Source organism: Vombatus ursinus, unplaced genomic scaffold, assembly GCF_900497805.2.
Source record: "Vombatus ursinus unplaced genomic scaffold, bare-nosed wombat genome assembly UNPS02014812.1, whole genome shotgun sequence".
NCBI lineage: Eukaryota > Metazoa > Chordata > Mammalia > Diprotodontia > Vombatidae > Vombatus > Vombatus ursinus.
Window position 1 is genome coordinate 8,790,060 of NW_020954590.1, and position 16,209 is coordinate 8,806,268.

General features: G+C 37.1%; 1 protein-coding gene across 4 annotated transcripts in view; it reads left to right on the plus strand.

Moving 5' to 3' along the window:
* Positions 1-6,857: 6,857 nt before the first annotated feature.
* The window catches only part of LOC114054073 (YTH domain-containing family protein 3), a 43,365-nt gene continuing 34,013 nt past the window's right edge, over positions 6,858-16,209 (plus strand). The window contains exons 1-3 of one of the 4 annotated variants that reach the window (XM_027877161.1): positions 6,858-6,956; positions 7,450-7,474; positions 13,452-13,537. In XM_027877161.1, the coding sequence (XP_027732962.1) occupies positions 6,933-6,956; positions 7,450-7,474; positions 13,452-13,537 (135 nt within the window). In that variant the 5' untranslated portion in view covers positions 6,858-6,932. Of the gene's footprint in view, positions 6,957-7,449; positions 7,475-9,767; positions 9,786-11,120; positions 11,269-13,451; positions 13,538-16,209 lie in introns of those variants that run through there. The other 3 variants (XM_027877164.1, XM_027877163.1, XM_027877162.1) reach the window with 3 other exon arrangements.

Here is a 16,209-nt window from a genome sequence, read left to right on the forward strand (position 1 = left end):
TAGGCAATTGGGGTTAAGTGACTTGCCCAGGGTCACACAGCTAGTAAGTGTCAAGTGTTTGGTCTGAGGCCGGATTTCAACTTAGGTCCTGTGCTCTATCCACTACATATTGCTTTAATATTAACGGCTTGCAACCCTTACTAGAATCCTGTTTTCTTTTGTCAGTTATTTTAAAAAAGACTACAATGGTTTGGTATGTGTACACACACATACATACACATATAAATGAGGTTTTTTAAATTAAAAATGACTTACTTACTTTTTTTTTTTAAATTAAAAGAAATTTCCTTTTGAAGCCAGTTTTCCAGACCATTACTTTGGGTCACAAGACACTACCTCTTCCTTCACCAATGCCAACAGTGAAGAAATTCACTAGATAGGGACTATGTTCATAGTAACTGAAAAACTCTAGAAGGATTGGTAGTGGGGCCACAACAAGACTGGGAGAGGGGATAATACTGAGCAAGAAAATACCAGAAAACCAACATAAAATAAAACCATTCATGTAATTTGCTATTGCAAATTAACTTAACTTCCCATATAAAACATAGCTATTATTTCTATGGTGCTACAAGGTCACAATTGGCTAACATAAATATAAATATTGAAGGCTGTTTATAATTCTACATGTATAAATTTGAAATGGCCTACGGGATTAGGTGGATTCTATACACATAATGATATTTCTTTTTATTAAGAGTTTAGTATTAACTTCAAAGTAGTACACAATGTCCCAAAAGTCTTAGTATGCTGCTGAAGCATAAAACTGCACTAAGACTTTTGGGATAAACTGTATATCAAGTCTTTTTTTTAATGATTTGGTTGATAATGGAGAAAGCAAGTCAATCAAATTTGAGAAAGGAAGATTAATACAAGAAATGACAAAATCAGGATTTAGAAAGATTTCCATAGTTTGGACCACTACGTTGAAATGACAAAATTTACTTCAGTATTTCAAGGATCCCTGATCTTGAGTACTTCCTCCACAACTTGAGTCTTCAAGGGATGATGTGGTTGAAAAATTCTTCACACTGCAGTCAACCTGGATGACGAGCTCATGATCAGGTCCATAATAGAAGTTCTTCAGGAGGTCAGGACCCACCAGAACTTATAATTCATTAATATAACCTCTGGGAACGTGGTGTCACATGTGGCATCAGAGCAGGAATTAAATAAATTAAAGAGAAATAAATGTCAAGCGCTACTTTAAGGTTAAAAAAAAAAAACCAAGCCTCATATGTATAGATACAGGATTAGGAACAAATGGCATGAACAGTTTATGCTAAAAGATGTCGAGCTTGTAACTAGCCGGTCATAAGCTTTACTTTGGGGGCTCCTAACCTTATATTCCCTCCAAGTAGGGAAAATGCCACTATTGGTGCAGTCTGTACCAGCAACTGTTCCGTAATGCATAGTTTTAGGGAATTGCCTAGAGTACTTAGAAGCTAAATGACTTGCCCAGGGTTATAGAGTCAGTGCCACTGGGATTTGAACCCAGCTTTCTTAATTCCAAGGCCTGCTGCCAATCCTCTACACTGTGCTTCCTCTCAGCAATAAGTTTAATATCAATCAAAAGCATGATGTAGTTAAAAATTTAAGTTGCCTTAAGAGAAATAGTGTCTAATTCATAGGTAATAATTGTCCTACTGTACTCCATACCAATCAAATCTCTGCTGGAATATGTTTACACATCTCATTTTAGGGATAACATTCACTTACTCTTTCCTTTATTAGCCACATACTAGAACTTGCCATTATCCACAAGTGATTCACTTCCCTAAGTATAAACTCTGACATTCCCCTACCCCTATTTGACCATACCTCCTAGAATCCTTCCATCCACATCCTGCTCTAGAATCTTCAATCTTTCCCTCTGAACTGGTTCCTTTCCTATTGCCTTCAAACATGTCCAAGTTTCCCTTACCCTTAAAAAAACAAACTCTGCATTGAATCTTGCCAATTTATCTTTAAAAAAAACAAAACAAAACAAAACAAAACAAACTGCACTAGGTCTGTCACCCTATATATCTTTCTTCCCTTGCTAGGCCAAACTTCTTGAAAAACTTGTGTTTATTCAGTGCCTCCACATCTTCTCACTCACTCTTCAACCCTTCTTAATTTGGCTTTCAACAACCTCTTTGGTCAACCCCAAAAACTTTCTCCAGCTTCAGCAATGCTCTCAACTGACTAATCTGATCATCTCTCAACTATAACACTGCTCGAACCTATCTGTTGCATTTGATACTAGTTATAACCCTCTTCTCCTGGATACTCTTCCATATCTGGGTTTGCATTATACTTCTGTCTCCTGGTTCATCTCCCACCTGTCTGATCACTCTTAGTCTACTAAGTGTTATGCCACCCAACAGTGGGTGTTCCCTAAGGTTCTACTCTGAATTCTGTTCTCTTCTTCCTCTATCCTCTTTCTCTCTCTATAACTGCATCAGTTTCCAGAGGTTTAACTGTTTTACCTCTATGTGCTATGTCCTTAAGCTTCAGTCCTTTACCACCATTTGGCTACTGGATATTTCAACCTGGATTTCCCGTGGACATCTTAGACTCCACATGTCTACAACTAAACTCATCTTTCCCCCAATCCTTCCCTCTTCCAAACTTTTCTAGTTTTTTTTTTTGGAAGGCACCAATCTCCTTCCAATGAGTTATACTGGCCTTCTCATTGTCTCTCATCTCACATAACCAACTAGTTTGCAAACCTTGTCATTTCTATCTTATGACATTTTTCATCTCACCCCCTTCTCTCTACTGACCCAGCTACTACAGGCCTCAACCCCTCTGGATGAGATTGTTACAACAGCTTCCTAATTGGTCTCCCTGACTCTAGTCTCTCACCACTCCAATTCATTCTACACACTACTGCCAAAGTAATTTTCCTTAAGAGCAGATCTCACTATGACTCCCCTAACCAACTAATTTCAGAAGTTTCCTACTGCCTTGAGAATAAAATACAAACTGTTCAGCTCTGTATGTATGTTTATCTGAACTACACTGACACTGCTGATGACTCACTAGGTTCTTGGGACACCACTTTCTCCTGGTTCTCCTCCAATCCAACTGATCCTTCTTAGGCACCTTTGCAGGATCCTCATCCACATCATGCCCTCTAACTATAGATGTCCCACAGGGTTTGGTCCTGGGCCCTCCTCCCTCTCTTTCTATACTACCTCACTCAGTGATCTCATCAGCTCCCATGGATTTAATTACCATATCTACATTCTAATGATTCTCAAATTTACCTATCCTCCCTCAACCTCTCTGATGACCTCCAATCTCACATCTCCAACTGCTTTCAGATATCTCAAACTGGATGTCCAGTAGACATCTTAACCCAACATGTTCAAAACAGAACTCAATATCTTCCTCCCAAACCCTCCCTACCTTCTACATTCTCTCCTGCTGTTGAGAGCAACACTATCCTCCCATCCCTCAGGCTCACCGTCTAGGAGTTATACTTGACTTACTCACAATCTCTTACCCTCTTTAACCAAGTTCCTGCCAAAGCCTGTTGGTTTCACCTTTGAAACATCTTTTGAATATGCTCCCTTTTCTCCTCTGACACAGTCATCACCCTGGTTCAGGCTGTCACCAGTTCACATTTGGACTACTGCAGTCTGCTGGTGGCCTGGCTCTTGCCCCCAACTCAAATCCATCCTCCATTCAGCCATGAAAGCAGTTTTCCAAAAGTGTAGGTCCAACCATGTTACTTTCCTACTCAAATTTCAGTGACTCCTTATTACCTTCTGGGTCAAATACAAAATCCTCTACTTGGAATTCAAAGGCCTTCATAACCTAGTCCCCTCCTACCTTTCCAGTCTTCTTAGACCTTTATTTCCCACGCAGTACTCTTCAATCCACTGCCACTGGCCTCCAGGCTATGAACAAGAGATCCTATGGAGACAGCTCCAGGCACTTTCCCAAGGCTTCCCAAAGCCAGGAATGCTCTCCCTACTCTGTATACTTCTGTTCTATATACTTATCTCGCAGGTTTCCTTTATGTCCCAACTATAATCCCATCTTTTACTGGAAGCCTTTCCCAACTCCTCTTAATTCTAGGGCCTTCCCTCTCTTGATTATTTCCTATTCATCCCACACAAATCTTGCTTTGAATATGCTTGTTTGCATTTTGTTGATCCCATTAGATTGTAAGCTCCATTAAGGCAAGAACTCTCTTTTACCCCTTTTTTTATCCCCAGTACTTAGCACCATAGCTGGAACATAGTAGACAGTTGATAAATGTCTACTGACTGAATTACTTTTCTCCATTAGAATGGAAGCTCAATAAGAGTAAAAATTGCTTCATCCTTTTTACTTGTATCCCCAGTGTCTAGATGACCTCGGAAGTCATCAGAGAGGTTAAGAAGGTCCTTAATAAATGTCTACTGATTGACTGAACTGTTTTCTCCATTAGAATGGAAGCTCAGTAAGAGTAAAAGTTGCTTCATTCTTTTTACCTGTATCCCACAGTGTTTAATGAATACTTGCTGATTAAGTCAACATTTAAATGTTTGCTGAAACTGAATTATATAGAATCAGGGAAATCATTATTAGAAGATAGTGAGTGACTGTAAACCATCTTATATAAGGAATGATTAAAGGAATTGAGAATGTGTAACCTGAAAAAAAAAATAGCAGATAGAATAGTTACATTCAAATTTAAAAGTAACTCATAAGCGGTAATAGACAGGTGTTACAACAGCTTAGCTTAATTAGAACTATGAATGAACTTTACAAGGGAGGTTGAATTTAATTATATAAGAGAAAGAACAAGATCTGCCTAACAATGGCATGGTTCCAGAGAGGGGGAATCCTCACTTTATTCCCCAAGAAGTATTCAACCTGAGGCTGTCAGATGCGGTCAGAAATGTTATACAGGGAAATCTTTCTACAAGGTAGGAAAACTAAACCCAAATAACCTTTAAGATCCCAACTGAAATTTCATGGATCTTTTGTATTAAGCCAAAGAACAGCAGAACAAAATTGTTTCCTTAACTTCGCTTTTGGGCTACTCAACATCTGGTTTTGGTAATTTTAACTCCCACAAACAAAACCCACACACTAAACTTCGTGTCTTATTACCTAAACTTTATATTTCCTCTTATTGCACAGCCATTAACACAACAAAATTTTCATTGATCCTGGCCCAGAGGAGGCACTAAATGTTTACTAATTACTGACTTTACAAATATCATCTTCTTTGATCCTCACTAAGATCCTGGGAGCTAGGTGTCATCATTATCCCCATTTTACACAAAGGAAAACTGAAACTGAGAGGTTAAGTAACTTGTCTAAGGTCACACAGCTAGTAAAACACCGAGGGCACATTTGAATTCAAGTCTTCCTGCCTCCAAGTTGAACACTCTCTACTGCACCACCTGGCTGCCTACAACATATAAAGAAAGGGTCACGAGGCTTAATAAAACGGCCAACGACACAAATATTAAGAACCCCTGAGGTATACAGATACATCGAGGTCCAGATTAGTGCAAGTATCGAATTCTCCCTTAAGCGGGTCGCGTTAATTCAAATTCACAGGGCACATTTCCAGTGTGCTGGAACCAATTATATTTTTCATAATCACAACTTCGAATCTACACAACCACTCCAGGGGATTAATTTTTTCAAACTAATCGGGGTCCAGCAGTAATATCTATCTCACAGGATTGTAGTACAGGCCAAACGAGGTAAACTGTAAGAACATGCATTTACTCGTCAGAAATTGCTACAGAAGATGTTATCATTAATCCAAATCTTAATTGGGAAGAAGCAGTAGGATTAAATAAGGCAGCTCCATTTTTTTTTAAGAATTAGGCCATACAGAAATGTTTATTTTTTATTTTTTTTTTTGAACATAGGTGCCCAATGAAAGGGAAAATGGGCCTGAGCAACGCCGGAGGTCTCAGGGGGCCCCAATTACTTATGTATAAATTTGAGTGCTCCCCCGAGGCGTTCACCCAACCAGGCCGCCCCCCCTCCCCGGCCCTCAGCACTGTCCCCAGGGCAATTTGCTCAGTCGCTAATAAGAACTTCGGAGGACGCCCGCCCCCAGGCTACACCCACTTACCCGAGGAGCAGAGAGGCTGGGAATGGGGGGGATCCCGAGCCGCTCCTCCTCGCTTAGCTCCGGCGGCTGGACCCACGACTCCAGGCCCAGGCCCAGGCCCAGGCTCCGCTAACAGGCCTAAGCTAGGGACGGCGCCGGCCTCCGGAGCCTGGCCTCGCCTCACAGCCCTCGGTGACCTCGGCCTGCACACCAAGAAGATCGTCCCCGGCCGCCGCCTCTACCGCGCATGCGCGTGCGCACGAGGACGCCACGTGCCTCGCCCACAAGTCTCTCACGTGCTTCAATCTTCCAGCGTTCCTTCTTTCTCAGCTAGGAAGAGGGTGTTTAGTAAACTCGAGTGCACACGCCTCTGGCCCACCCTCCCCGCCCCGGCTTCACAGAAGTGTAGACCTGTTCTCCGCGCGTGCGTCCTAGTGGGACGCGATTCTGTTTCCGCTTCCGGAAATAAGGCCTTGCAGAGTCCCCTCACGTGATGTGGAGTCGGGGAGGAGGAGCAAGCCTTGGTGGCGGGAGGGTGGAGGGAAGAAGAGAGGTCAGCGCGGACGTCAGAGTAGGGAGCGGAAGGTCAGGGCTGCTCGGAGCGGAAGTGAGACGGGGAGTCTGTCCGCCATTGTGGACCCAAGGAGCGGAGTGCAAGAGAGAGAAGAGGAACGAGCAAGCGGAAAGCAGGGGCCCCCCTCTCCGTCTCCGCAGTGCAAGCCTCCTTTCTTCCTGGCCTCGCAGCCAGCGGCGGCGATAGGGACAATCACTTGGCGGAAGGCGGCGGCCGACGGCTGGGAGTGCACGGGGAGAGGCCCAGGCGGCGGCGGCGGCGGCGGCATCAGCAGCAGCAGCTCTCGGGTTGCGGTGAAGAATGTCAGCCACTAGCGTGGATCAGGTGAGGAAGCTGCGGCCTCCGCCCGGCGAGGCCCCAAAGCCCGGGGTTCCACCCTCTAGTGGAGATCCGGTTTCTCTTCCCGGCTGCTGCCGGCCCCGTAACGGCGCAGCCCGCCCGCCGGGCTCCAGCAGCTGCCGGCGGTGCCGCAGCCCGGGGCCGGGGCCGGAGCCGGAGCCGGCTGGGGTGGAGGCGCGGGGCCCCAGCCGCACACAGAGGCAGTGCTCGCGCGGTCGGTGCTGAAATGGAGAGGACTGCTGGGCTGCAGGACTCGGCCGGGGGGACCCTCCGTAGAGACCCGGCGAGAGTTAGGAGATTGGTCAGGAGTGGTTGGTAGACGGCTTAAAGATGGTGGAAGGGTGGGGGATGGTGGGGTGTATTAATTCTACGCCAATTAGTTAAAAATAATTTGGGTTTGGTGATTTCTTTGATTAACACGCTTTTCCCCCTCCTTCCTCTCTCCCTCACTACAACCGTTCTTCATCTTGTTACACAGAGACCTAAAGGGCAAGGAAATAAAGGTGAGCGTGAATTGTTTTTTACCTAAATATTGTTTCCTATTGGGTGAATCTTGAGGCTGGAGTATTGGCTTATTTTTTTCCTTCTTTAAAACGTATACTTTAAATAGAAACGTACTAATCAAACTAAGGGCAGCTTTCATAAGTTCAGACGCTACCCAGGTTTTCAGCACTTTCCCGCCTTGCATTCCCTTTTTACAGAACAGATTTCCCAACCATATTCTTTTTTTTGTTTTGTAAGAGAAAGGTATTTATGGTCACATTGATAATTCTCAGTTGGTCAGTCATATATATGGTATTATGAAACTAAGCCACAAAGTTTCTGCACTTCATATGTAGACAAGTTTATTCTTGAAGTCGGTATCTTGTTCCACATCTCTAGATTAATTGGGGCACAGTTGTAGCCTACTTAACATTCAGCGTGATGTGTTAATGAAAATTGTTATGCTCTTAACCACAAATTGTACCAAAATCAGTTACTAAAACTCAGCAACATATGAGAAATCAAAATTCAAGTACCATGCCATCACTATATAATGGAATTTGTCTAGTGTGTGAATGAGTCTTTGGTCCATGATGAAAGTTTATTCTAATTTAGGAATATAGGAATAATTTATGACCTAATAAACTTATGTTATTGGTTATATGTATAAAGGGCATCCTGAAAGTCTGACAATATATATTCCTGGAGATAACTTTTTTCCTCTTAAAGGAATATTTTCTTTGCTTACAACGTGGTCCTGTGCAGTCAGCTGATGAAAACATGACAGTCATGTGACATGAAGTATGGAAAAATAACACTTTTAAAGGGAGGAGGATTCAGTAATCTTTTTTTAAAGTGAAAGCAAAACTTATCACTGACCTGGTATTGTAGGGTTTGAAATTATTCAACCTGAAAGGATTTTTCCTGTTCATTTTCTATTTTAATGGCAAATTTTATTCCACTCAGCTATCATATAAATTCAGTCTTCCTTATATTTATCTTGAAATATTATTTTGCACATCAGTATTTCAGACTTGGTTAATTCTGAACCATGGACCTGCCTTTGTTTAGTCATGTGGTTTTTTTCATCATACATTTTTGTACTAAACTTTTCTTAGTGTTAATTTTAGTATCAGTATTTTCATTTATATAAAATTCTAAAATATAATGTGTCCGTTTTTTGGAAGGAGAAATATCTTTTATCTGAACTTGTGTAGTGTATTGTGAATGATAAAATTGTCATCTGTGTTTAACATTATAATTTAATTTTCTGTTCCATTAAAAAACATTAGGACTTCCACAGCTATCTGAAGAGTATATGCATCCCTCCTGCACCCACACACCTCTTTTTTTTTCTTTTGCCCTCTTTCTCTCCCTTTCTCCTTTTTTCCCTGCCCTCTTTCATTCACATTCATTAGTTTTTGAGATTAAAATTCCATTTTACCAGTCTTCTTGCCAACTGGAAGACTGAAATTTGTATGTTTTTTTTTTTCCCCAAACTACTCACCTGATATAATTGATTCACATAAATGGGGAAGTGGTTGAGTTGCTAAATATTTTGTTTCCAGATTTAAGGTAAGTAAACAAATTCTAAAACGTGTATATATAGTTTTTCCTAGCATGGTGTTTTAAAAAGGATATCAACTATGTGCAGTGAATTTGATTTTTGACTTAGATGGAAAAGATGTCATAATGACAGTTTTGGTATCTTAGATTGAAATTATTTTTATGCTTCTAAATTGCGTTGTTTTTTTTTGACACTAGGAGTAAATATTTTTAATTACACTTGATTTTAATCTTTGAATGACACCTTTGTTCTTTAAAAACATAGAGGAAGCTTACTTGGGTAGTTCTTTATCCAAGAATTTTTCTTTCTTTCCCCCTTACTGTTCAGTTCATAGTCTCATCCATGGATAGAACGTTGGACTGGGAGTCCCAGGAGACCTGAGTTCTAATACTGGCTGTTGCTACTGACTTGCCAAGTGAGCTTGAACACATTTCACCTTTTGGTCAGAATTTTCCCTCCACCTGTAAAACGAAAATAGTAATACTAGCCATAAATCCCACTGGTATGTTATGAGGATTACTGTATTCACATCAAGTTTAGTCTGATCTTTGGATTCTGCTATATAAATCGGAAGGCACAATATGCCTGTCAGAAAACATGTTTCATGTCATCTATAAGAAAACAGAGTTCTTTATGTTTTGATTTCCTCTTCACCGCCTCACCTATAACTGTATTGCAACAATGATCTACAGTGAAAGAGGGAAAAATTGGATTGCCTGCAAAATAATGGAAATTAATTTTGAAAACTGCTTTAAAATTGATATGTAAGTAGTATATGTGCATCTCGCACACTTTTTATGTTTCTTCAGAGGGAGGAGTAAGAGGGAAATAACCTAGTTTAATACATATAAAATAGCAGCCATTTGTTGTATACGTACAGTAATTAAATAATGTTGGTAAAGTGCTTTGAGCTCCTCTGGTGATACAATTTTAGAATTTTTCCTCATATTAAACAAAATAATCATTAGTGATGGTGGGAAAAATCACCATTGGATATTCTTAAATGAGTGTAAATTGGAGAAACTGTACCCTAATTTTTAAAAAATTAAGCCATTTTATATAATTTTATGGATTAAAAGTGAAACTATCTTCAAATTATTTTTCAAAACATAATAATAGGTAGAAATTATAACAATTGATGGAAAATTTCCTGTGTTTATTGTCGATGTATCCTGCTCCGTATAATAGATGTGCTCCCGACAAGTTTGTGTAAATTGAATTTTCAAAAATAGAATAATTTCCCAGATCATGACAGAGATCCTTTGTCTTAATTTTTGATTAATCCTCAGTTCTCAGTGACTCCTTATATTTTTAGCATTGGGTTTCTCTATCTTAATTATTGTGTCAAGTGATAATCTGAATAGAACATAGTAATTTGTAGGAAAACATTTACATTCTGAAAGCTATTTGAAAGGAATTCCCTGCAATTCCTTTTCTAAAGCAAGAGTCTTTCTGATAATACCTATAATTACCTATAATTTGTTGTATATTTTGATTTTGTATTTTCTTAAACATTTTATACTTGTGTTAAGTTAGGACCTACCCTGGATTATCCTTGGTAAGATGAGAGTACAGATGTTTAATTGAAATTCAAGGATAAATATCAAGTGTTTGCTAATAATTGGAACCTACTTTGCCATGGAACTTTTTATCTGGTAATAAATAGCAAAATTGTATGATGATGCAAAGATCTACTGTCACTTTTCCTTGAAGGCAGTACTGATGATGCAAAAAGCAGGGGGGAAGGACCAAGTGTCACATTACTATTTAGAGTCTCAGGGCATACTTTTTTTTTTCTCTGCTGCAACTCTTCCATTGGTTTTATTGTTCTACAATTAGGCAAATACATATAGTCTCCTCCTCCCCCAACTAGATATATACATATGCATTTGTATAATTGTTGCTCTTTAAAAAACTAACCTGAATTCAGACAGGGGGTAAACCTTGTATTTGAATGATTCTTCCTCCCCTTCCAAAATAAAAAAAACAAATCAAAGCACTTTACTGTCATTATTTTTATTAATATTTCATTTTTATCAATCCTCAGAACATTCCTATGAGGAGATAGAGGGTATATGGTATTATCCCTGTTTTTGTAGGTGGGAAAACTTGATGCACAGATGTGTTGACTTTCCTAACTTCTTGGTGTAGTCAGGACCAGAACAAAGATCACCTGGCTCCTAAGACCCATGTTCTATCTTGATTTGACTCTGCTCCATAGAGCAGAGTAAGCAGGCGAAGGATCATGTAAGTCATCTGTTCTCTTTTCCTTGAAGAAGGTTTTCGGCACGGCGGGACTGTGTTGGATTTCATGACTATTTCATGGTCTGGAGCTTTGAGTCTCAAAATACCATATTGTGATAAGTGATATTCAAAAACTAAACAAAAGATTTAAAAACTAAGCCAAAAGACTGTTCTGGAAATATATTTTTAAAAAGATATATTCATATTAAGGGTTTTGATTTAACCTTAAATGACTCTGAGATTCACTGAAAAGTATAATTCATATTCTAATTTTATGTAAATTGCTTGTCAGTATGAGTAAATTACTTTTGATAAAACCTTTTCCTTCAGGCTGACATTCCTTGAGTAGTATTTTTAGATATTTGTAGACGTGTTTATGTATCATTTTAAGATCACCGATCGTATTCATATAAATTTGGAGGGGTAACTTTACAGTTTTGAAGATTGTTATTGTATGTAGAATATGCAATATGTCCAAAATTTCTACTGAGGAAGATGAAGAAATGGATCAAAACAGTGGGTTAGGAAATATTAAGGCTAATTTTGAGAAAAGTTTTCTGTACTTTAATGCTTAAATTCTAAACAGGTTTATGAGAGGTGTTGGAATATTATTCCCTGAGCACCGAAAATTATAGGAATTTATAATTTGCTTGAAACTTATATTTTTAAATGGTTATTGTTTCTTGGTGGTAGAAGAAGAGACAATACTTTCTGTATCGCTCTATGCAGTATTATCTAGATAAAAGACCTGTTTTTTTGTTTTGTTTTGTTTTTTGAAAGGTAATTAACTGGAGCTTAGCTAAAATCTTAAAATTAAAAAAAGAAAGTGACTAAAACTCATATACTGGAGAGATCCAGTCTTATGCAGATCTGATACCAGGAACAAAATTCAAGGAATCATCCCTTTTATTCCTGGTTTCCTGAACAGTTTTCAGTTTTGAACAACTCTAGATATAGCATAGCTTAGGTTCTATTGCTGATCTAAGCATAATTGGTTGAGCTATCTTGGTGTGGAGCAAGGATCACGTCAACCTTTTTATGTAAAATCCTTCTATATTGCTATGCTTCAAGAACATGAAGTAGTTAATGTTGCCAGGCATTCTTATTTGCCATCCTCAGAATAGCTCAAACTTTGTGTATTACCATCCTACTTGTTAGACACTGAGAAACCCTTCCATGAGATATTGATTATGTGTCACCCTCAAGTTTTATATAAACAAGATTCAGGGTAAAACCTGGTCAGCAGTTGGACTAATGTGGCAATAGTGTTGGACAAATTGTACCAGCCTGCTGGTTTTTAGTTTAGAGGAAATGTTGGTGCCGTGATATGCTCAATAAATAACCTGTTCTTATTTTTACTAGTAACTTGACTCTTAGCTGGACCAAGAGCTGGCAGTGTTCTAATTTTTTATGGTTTTAAACATTTGGCTTTATAAGCCAGACATTAGTAAGGGACACTAGTGTATAAAAGTAACCAGCTTAGTACCATTTGGTATAGGAGTAATTATTTTAGCAGTTTTTGATATCTTTGCTTATTAGTGTGAAATACTTTCTGAAACTAAGCTAAACCCCTTTGGGATATTTAGATTTTTTTTTAAATGCAGGAAAAAGTTTCTTTCACCAGTTTTATTTTTTAAATATTGTTTTCCCTGTTACTTTGGGTCTAGCTGAGTAATAACTTTAGACTAACCAGAGATAATGATACTTTATTTTTAGAAAGTTCTATTTTGTCTTGATTCAATTTCTGTGTGATTTTACTCGATGATTTCTGCTTTCTCTTAAAAAAAGACAAAACCGAACTTACTTAAAATAGATATTGAGGGATAACTTAGGTTTAAACATAATAATATAGTAGTGTGGTGGGGATATTTTTTTAGTAGTAATTTTATATGGTCATTTGTAAGGTGGGTCGTATTTCCTTTGGCTATATTATGTGTGTGTAAAATATACTTTGTTATTTGAGGAGGGCAGGGGACAGATTTCTGATTGTTTAGTCACAAAGTAAATAAATTTCTGTCACTTAAATACTTGTGTTTCAAAGTCTATTATTAATATGAATGCAACATAGATTTTTTTCTGAATTGTATCGAACAAGAATGAATACATTTGTTTGCTGTATGACTATCTTAAGATATTGATGGTGCTTTGTTAAAGTCATCAGTATCTTATCAATCTTACTTTTTTAGTTTCAGTACAAAATGGTTCGATTCATCAGAAAGATGCTGTGAATGATGATGATTTTGAGCCATACCTAAGTAGCCAGACAAATCAGGTAAGTGTGTACTCATTCCTGAAATGATAATCTGGAAGTCATCTGACATAATTTTTCTCTTTGTTATATAGAATGTAAACTTCTGTATACAGAACAATATACGTTAACTTTTTGAGATAATTTTTAAATGCAAGCAAGAACAAATTAATAAGTGAAAGTGTCTGTAGCATGAATTTAAAATTTTAGTTGTTGTGATCATGTAGGGCTGGATATTTTACCTTCTGTGTAAAGATGATTACTTCAAGAACTGTTTTCTTTTGGAAAATAAACTATGTAGACATATTTCAGATTCTAAGATCTGTTTTGGAGAAAAAGAGCAAAAGATGGGCTATCTACATCCTAGGTCTTTTTTTGGAAAGAGGAGGCTGAAATACAAGATACGATATTTTTTAATACACTTGGGCATCACTTCACAATAAAATAGAATGGAAAATTAAAACAATTTTTAGAAATTTCAGATGAAAAAATCTTATCTGCTCCTGGGTTTTCTGGATAATTACCATATTTTGTCACTTTGCTTTGACTGTAGAGATCCAACCCTAATATAGAAATTTTTGAAATATCTCATGCTTTTATTATTAATTATGACAGTACTTTTATTATTTGTTTTAGAAAAGTTTTTTTTTAATAATTGTAGTGACTTTTGAGAGTCATGAGTTTATTTTGTTCCCAACTGAAATATTTCTGTTAATCATTGATAATTTCATTGCTCAAAAATTGGTATGTTCATAGAATCTTAGAAATTTATGTTAGTCCATTTTAATAGAATATTTTAATGTTTCTATTTATTAAGACAAAAAGAAACTTTCTACAGTAAAAACATTTTGGGAAATGGTGTGAATGTGAAGTCAGTTGCCCAAATAACCCAATATTTAAAGCTTTTCATGTTCAATTGGCTTTTAATTTTATATGTGTGTGTGTGTGTGTGTGTATATATATATATATATATATATATATAAAAATATAATTTCTAACTCATTATATAGTGTGTTTCTTTTAAAAATGAAATTTGTTATAGTTTATAGTAGACTACAAAAATACACTTTTGATTTTAAAGAAAGGTAAACTAGTAGTCTACTTGGATAATAACTTCAATTACAATGAAAATAATTTAGATAAATTTTGCTTAATAAGAATTGATCTATTTTGCAATTGATTAAAATAGTTTGGGTTTAATAATTAGCACTTTGCATGCTTTATTTTAACTTTAACTTTATCTTAAAATTCAATTTTATTACATAAGCTGAAATGCAATTTTATTAAATTGATTGGGAAGTTGAAATTATATTTAACAATGACAGACATATTACTTGATACAGTAGGATAATTTTATGGAACAAACCCTGGACAAGGTAGAATAGCAGCTTTTTGTGCTTTTTTTGTAGACTTCTGGAAATTTGTCCACATTTCTTACCCACTTCTAGATAACATTTCTCACAGAAGAATTCTGATTGTAAAATAATCTCATTTATCTTAAGAGTATCAATAAAGTGCTCTGGTTAAAGAGAATTTCTAGATATGGATATGTCTAAGAAAGTAATGATGTATTTATTTGCTTTCTGGCCACAGCATGATTACCATAACACTTAAAGTTATATTGAAAAAATTATCTTCCCTTTGTTCAGAAGGCATTGTGGTGTCCCAGAGTAGTCATTTTTGAAACCTAGGAATATTAAATTTTTATTAAGGTTTTTTTGTTTATCATATCCCTGTCATTTTCTCAATAACTTCTCTCAGAGTTTTCCTTTTTAAGAAAGAGAAACAAGCAAAAATGGACATCAGTCATGTTTGACAGTATGTGCAGCATTATGCCTGTGTAGTTTACTCCCTCTATAGCAAGAAGAGGAAAATGTTTCACCAACCATTTGGATTCAACATAATTCAAATATAATAATTTCCAAATTGTTTTTGAATTGCTAAAATACTGGATTAGAAAGCTTTTACTGTCAGCTGGTACTTCTGCACAAATATAAGGTATTAGACATTTGTGAAATAAGAGTACAGTCTATTGGGTATCTTTAAAAGGTTTTCAAATGCAATGCAGTGAATCAATATCAGTATTGGATTTAAGTATCAATATGGAATTAAGTTGTTCTAATTGGCATTCTAGCAACAAACAGTGCCTTTGAATATTAAAACATGATGGTTAGTGATAAACTAATACAAAATCGTTCTAGCATTTACTATGCCCATATGAAAAGAGTGCAAAACATGTTTCATGTTGTTTTCTTCCATCTCTAATGAAGGGACATTTTGTATATATCACAGCAATATTAAAGAATATTTCCTCAATTTGTGTCCCATTCATGTTTATTTGTAGGCAGCTTGATAGATGTAAATTCTAATTGGATAGGACCTGGATTCTAGTCCTAATTCTGTTTAACTAAGCAATCTCTAAGGCTCTTCTGAAAATTTTGTTAGTAAGTGAATGTATAAGTATGTTAAGAGTTTTTTCTCAGATGTCTTTGTTCAGAGTTTTTTCTCAAATGTCTTTACTTTTGAAGTTAAGAATTTAAATTATTTCTCCCTTACTCCTCAATTTTAGTGTTTCTAAAAGCAATTGTTAAATAATCCCACTGTATTTAAAAATGTGCTCACCTGGTTATGTAGACTTTGCTTTGACTTGACTAGGAATGCAGTCTTCAAGTTTGTAAATATGGAAATGTTGCTGT